At 44.4% G+C, this 6,213-nt stretch overlaps 1 protein-coding gene across 1 annotated transcript in view; it reads left to right on the top strand.

Moving 5' to 3' along the window:
• The window catches only part of MYO5C (myosin VC), a 70,871-nt gene that overhangs the window by 21,644 nt on the left and 43,014 nt on the right, over positions 1-6,213 (top strand). Inside the window, exons 8-10 of the mRNA XM_025197011.1 lie at positions 3,995-4,076; positions 4,911-5,018; positions 5,747-5,853. Of these exons, the coding sequence (XP_025052796.1) occupies positions 3,995-4,076; positions 4,911-5,018; positions 5,747-5,853 (297 nt within the window). The remainder of the gene's footprint in view (positions 1-3,994; positions 4,077-4,910; positions 5,019-5,746; positions 5,854-6,213) is intronic.

Below are 6,213 nucleotides of genomic sequence, written 5' to 3'. Positions count from 1 at the left end.
AGCTGCTAGTGGGCTGAGCAGCCCCAGAGCTGTTGGAGGGCCCCAGTCCATCCCTCTGCAGCAGTGGGGCCACCTGGGCAGGCTGCTAGTGGGCTGGGTGTTGCCCCAGCTTGATCCAACCATTCCCTGAGCCCGCCTGCTAGAAGCCTGCTCCCTGGGCAGGCTCAGGGAACCAGTTGGAGTGGGCTGGATGCTGCCTCTGAGCTGGGGCAGCACCTGGCCCACTAGCAGCCTGTCCAGATGGCCCCAGGGGATGCCACAACTGCAGGGGGAAGGACTGGGGCCCCTGCTGCTCAAGGGCAGCTTGGCCCTCTTTCAGGTCACCCCCTAGCTGTGGGCAAGTTCCGGCTTCAACAAATAAAAAGGATCGGGCCCATCACTGTAACATGGCAGGGAAAATTGAAATGGTGGGTTTCAATTAAAAACCCACTGTTTCAACTCAGAGGGCATAGAATAAAACATTGGGGATTAAACCCCCATCATGTGTGCAAGCACCCATGGGGAGATGTACAGTGAAACAGTATGTTGCACCTAAAAGTGCTATATTGCTTGCTGCCCATCGTGACCTCAGGCCACAAAATCGAACTCATCTTTGCCACACAAAGGAGATGAAGAGGCCAGGTGAAAGGAGGAGTTGTAAACTTCTGCTCTGTGCACTACATTGGCTTCTCAGGACAAGACTGAGAAGGGGAATGGATGGATGAATGAATGCATGGTATCTTGTTTTTGGCATTATTTAAACAAAGGATGCTTGTAATATTGGAGCACATGATAGAAATGAACCTGAGGCATTTGGAAAGAGCAAAATTAGTTAATTAAAATTTATATTGTTGTTTTTGCCAACTAGTTGAAATAGTATGGCCAGCCTAGTTGTCACTTCTTTTCACTCAGTAATTTCTGTGTTGCTTTGCTGCCAAAGTTTTCCTTTGTCATGCTGGAGACATGGCTAAATTGAGTTACTTGGCTGGGACGAGGTTAAATGAGAGATGAAAGTGAATACAGGCAACCCTCACTTAGTGCTTTTAATTGGTTCCCCAAAAAATCAAGCGTTAAGCGGAACAGCGTTTAAATGAAACCCTTTTTCCCATAGGGATTAATGTAAATAAATATAATTCGTTACTAGGGTGCCCAGCAGCAGCGACATGAGCACCTGGTAGCTCAGGCCCAGCTCACCTGATGCTGTGCCATTTCTGCCTGCCCAGGCCCAGGCTGCAGAGGTGGTGCTGTTGGTTCCCTCCATGATGGACAGCAGGCAATGGGGGTGGTCACAGCTACAGTCATGGTCACTTCAGGCTGGCTCCGCCCAGCCTGGCTCCATAGAGCTCCTGCCAACCTGGACCCCACGCTCCTGCCACCCCACCCTGGGACCCCGCTGGCCCTGGCCCAAGGGCAGCAGTGTGGGCCCCACACTCACACCTGCCCACCTACTCATCTCTCCATCTGCCGCCACCATTTCCCTGCTTTCCTGCCCACCACCACCTCTTCTCCCCACCCCACCTCCACCCACCCACTGTCTGCTCTGGCACTATGCGATTCCTGGCTGGACCACTGTGTTGATAACTGAGTTTCCCTCTCAGGAGAGTTATAACAAAACTCGCTGAGCAGTAAGTGGAATCAGATATGAATGTAAAATGAACGTTATAATGAAGTAGCGCTAAATGAAACAGCATTAAGCAGGGGTTGCCTGTAGTTTAAGGTCACCAAGAGCCTGGTAATGGGCTCTATAGGTATTTAGACTGGTCTCTGAAGTTAATAATGACTAGAGTAATGGCCTGATATACTGCCCACCATAGTTTTGGAAAACTTCTGTCTGAAGTTCTGTCTCCAGTAAAATGCCAGCATTTTTAAAAATGCCTCTATCTGCAAACATCTAACATGTAAAATATTTCTAAGTACCTCTGGCAAGACTGTTATACCATTTCTAGTGTGGACATGCTTTCCCTTTTTCTTTTGGGAAGAAATAATGTTTTTTTTATGGAAGGCATGATAAACTGAAATGCTTTTCTAATAGCATTTTTAAAACAAGTAAATGACCAAAGATCTCACTAATTCCTCATGCTTTAAGTCAAGGTTGCCCAGTCTGTGGTGCACAGCAGATCCAGTAGGGAACAAGCATAACAACAGTAGGTAAGACCAGTGGTAGAAATCAGAGCAGCAGACCAGGCAGGGATGGCAGAGCAGAAAACAGCAGTGGATCAGGGAGAGGAAGGATATCAGAGTGGCACTGGGGAAGGGTACAGAGCTATGTGGCATGTCTGCCAAAAAGGTTGGCCCCCACTGCCTTCAATGATCAGATTTTATTATTTGTCTGAACATAATCAGCGTAGTAGAAGTAAATGGGAAATATAAACCTTATTGAGTATTGTGTAGTAGGTACAATCGTTAACAAGGTTAAATTGCCAAATGCATGTGTGGCAAAGTGGGTGTCCCTGGCTAGTCACAGAGCTAGTTTCCCACCTGCCTCTGGGCACACCGCTCACCTATCTCACCCACCACACCTTGTTGTTAATTAATTAAGGCTGTCAATTAAGGCAGGAGGCTGCCCATTTTATACCCCAATCTTGGAGAGGCTGTCCGCAGCTCTATTCCCCCCCTACAGATGCCATCTCAGGTAGTTGGCTCAACCATCCCCATCACCCATTAGCTGTGGCCCCCAATCATGGGGACCTTCGGCTTCTGTAAGCCCTGGCCCAGTCTCAGGCCAGTTGGGACCCCGAGCTTCTTTGCTTATTATGGGTACCCCTCACGGTAGGCCCCTGGCCCTTTTGACCCTTCCTGTCCTGGCCCCAGCATTGACCAGTCGTGTGTTTCGGTTGGGTTTTCACCTCCTGCCTGCACTTAGGGATCGGGGTCCCCCATTCCCAGCTCAGGTGCTCCTGGAAGTGTGTCTGGCCCTGAGGGGTCACTCTCCCAGCAGGTTAAGGCACCTTCAGAAACTTACCTGGCCTACCCTGCTCTGGTGTTATATGGCCCACCCAAAGGTGAGGGCTGGGGTTAAAGCACCCCTACTCGCCTTTCACTGGGGTGGTAACTGGCTTGGCATTTCCTGGGGGCTCCCATGCCACTGAGAGCCACCCACTCCCAACAGGGTACAGTTTTAGGTCATGTCCAGGACCAGGAGCCTCCAAACCATCCCCTACAGCTCCTGCCCTTACCTCCAGGATGTTGTATTCATCCTAGCAGCCAGACAGTGTTACTACCAGGCCTGCCAGCAGTGAACTGCCCTGTTTAAATAGGCAGCCATGGATTTAAAATGGCTGCCGCAATTGGGCACCTGCTGGCTGCTTGGCTCGGCCCTTGAAGTTATTAACCATAACACAGCATGTTATGGTTAATAACATTAATCTTTGATGTGTACAAGTTGGAAAATTTTGCAATATAACATAATATATTTTTCTATTTTTTCAGTCCTGCAACCACTTACATGCATGTGCAAGTTAAATATGTCCCTATGTGTTTATAGATTCAGGTCATAATTGTGTATCAATTATTTATAGCATCATGGTGGAATAGTGATACTGCACTAGAGACGCTATCTTTTTTTTTGTAAAAATATTTTAATATATTTTTGCAGTAGTAGCTCTTCTTGTAATGATAACTGCTTCTGTATTTCGTTGTTCTAGAAGATTACTATAAAAGAGTCTTGAGAGCTTTTCAGTTTCTGTTAGGGAGTTTCATTTGGCACTTCCAAAAGATACTGTGTTCATTATTATATTTGCCAGTTCTTGTTACATTTTTAACTGAACCAGTTATTAGAATAACCATTTTGGCGAAAAAGTCTGAACAGTAACATTTAGTTTGAGGAAGAAGCATGCTGGGATTTGTCACAGTTAACATGCTTGCTGAATTTTAGCATCAGACAGTGCTTGACCAAACTATATCGCAGTGGAATTTACACTATAATTGCTCACCCTTTTCAACTGTAGTCAAGTATCAAAGGTTATTCCATGTTCATTTCTCTTTCTGTCATGAGGTTCTTTTCTTCCATTTACAGTCAGAGAACGAAAGAAACTACCACATATTCTATCAGTTGTGTGCATCTGCTCTGCAACCAGAATTTAAGCCTCTTAAATTGGGTAGGTTTCAAATAACTAAGTTATTTTTTAACCTCGCAAAGGTATTTTTTAAGGGTTTTTCCCCCCCAAACCACTCAAACCTTTATTGGGAAGTGCAGCATATAAATCTAATAAACAATAATTAATCTAATCGGAAATTTGCTATTGGCTTTCAGAGCACAGGGTTAGGCAATGCGTCTCTGCACATGTTTAATGCAGTGCCAGGCACTTTTAATTAGCTCAGCTTGCTAATTAAAAGCTCCCAGTACCACATCTGGAGCACATGTAAAAATGTCCACCATGCCTACCATTGGCACCCTCCTCTGAGCAAGATGCCACCTCAGCCAGAAGCAGTGCAGCTATGTGAGTGTGTTACTTTGGGCTGGGTACCTCTTGCTTCTGAATGACAGGGTCAGTAGCCTGCTCTCATGTTAACTAACCTGCCCATGTCCTGGTACAGACACAACCACAGTGTTTCCAGCCTTTGAAAATTCTACTGCACCACTTCATTTAGTGAAGGTTGTCATAGTGATAGCCTTGGAGACTGATGGTTTCTCTGTTCTACTTGTTCTAAAGTTCTACCTGTTAAAAACCCTAGACCTATATGACTGTTGTGTCTCCATAACAGTTCTTCAGCCCTTCTGCTGAGAGTGTCAACCAGAGTGCTGGTCAGTGCCACTTGTGCTGGTTTTATCATGGATTCCTGCCTACTACTAAGTGGACTCAGGTCACCAGCTCATTTTAGAATTCCTGACAGACAGCCGCAGTTTACATTTTTACTGACCTTGTGGTGAAAGATTCTCTGTCCTGGTACCAAACTTGTTCAGTGTTGTCAGTTTTACCTTTCATCTGCAGGGAGTGCAGAAGAATTTAATTATACACGAATGGGTGGCAATACTGTTATTGAGGGAATCGATGACAGAGCGGACATGGTGGAAACTCGGAAAACGTTCACTCTACTAGGTAAATAAGAATACTTGACCTGAACTAAGAAAATAAGTTCTGAAATGACCAGAGAGATGCATATGCTTTAAATAACTGGTGAGTTTGTGTAGTAATTACATAAACATAGCAATTAGCAGTTTACAAGTTGGTATTTATTGTGAATGATATAAATCAGCTAGGGCTAGAGTCTGACTCACCTTTATGCTGGCATCAAGTAAAGAAAAGGTAGCATAGAGCCTTCCTTATCCTTGTGTGCCTGACGTAAAGGCCACAGAGAATTGTAGCTCCTCTGTTCATGAAAGTACTTGAATTTATTCCCCTGCTGCCAAGATTGAGAAGGGTAGAAAAATAGGCAGAAATATGTCTGTGAACAGCAAGCAGTGAAGCCCTATGGAATTACAAGGGATACAGACTGTAGCTGTATTGATCTACAGGCAAAAGCAATCAGAACTCTGGGTAGAGGTGATAACTTTTATTAGACCAACTAGATATTTGCAAAAAAAATATTTTCTTTGCAAGCTTTCGGGCGCACTCAGAGAAGAAGGGTGTGTGCGCCCGAAAGCTTGCAAATAATTTTTTTTTGCAAATATCTAGTTGGTCTAATAAAAGATATCACCTCTACCTAGAGTTCTGATCCCATGGAATTACTAATTTTTTGAAGCAGAATTGAAAGTGTTCCAAGATCTTGCTTTTCATCAATAGATTTTGTTTTTTTACTATATTTAAAAAATATCTCTTTGTTTTAGGTCTGAAGGAAGATTTTCAGATGGATGTTTTTAAGTTACTGGCAGCAATCCTGCACTTAGGCAATGTGCAAATAATGGCTGTTGGTGATGACAGATCATCAGTCAGTGTAAGGAATCTGTTCATTCATTCAAATATCTGCTAACTTTTTCTTTATTTGCCAGGCAATTGCTAATCCTCTCAGATGTGTCCGAGACACCTAGAATATCTTTCCTCAGTCTCCATGTTACAGGTTGCCTTGATGCATCCTTTTATTTGTGAGACATTTCTTGTAAAAATCTTTGGTCTCAGTTCTGGGATTTGGACATCAGCTCTAAATCTGGCAAATTAAAGTTACTTCACAATGTCACTTGCCTAATATAATTCTCAGCTGAACACTCAAGATAGTTGCTTTTAAGCCAGTGCTGTTAAGACGATGCATGCTCGAGGTAAAGAACAAGGAGAAGGATGTGGTCAGCATTCCCGTTTC

Source organism: Alligator sinensis, unplaced genomic scaffold (genome assembly GCF_000455745.1).
Source record: "Alligator sinensis unplaced genomic scaffold, ASM45574v1 scaffold250_1, whole genome shotgun sequence".
NCBI lineage: Eukaryota > Metazoa > Chordata > Crocodylia > Alligatoridae > Alligator > Alligator sinensis.
The sequence above is the reverse complement of the archived record's forward strand: the minus strand, read 5'-3'. Positions and strand labels throughout refer to the sequence as shown.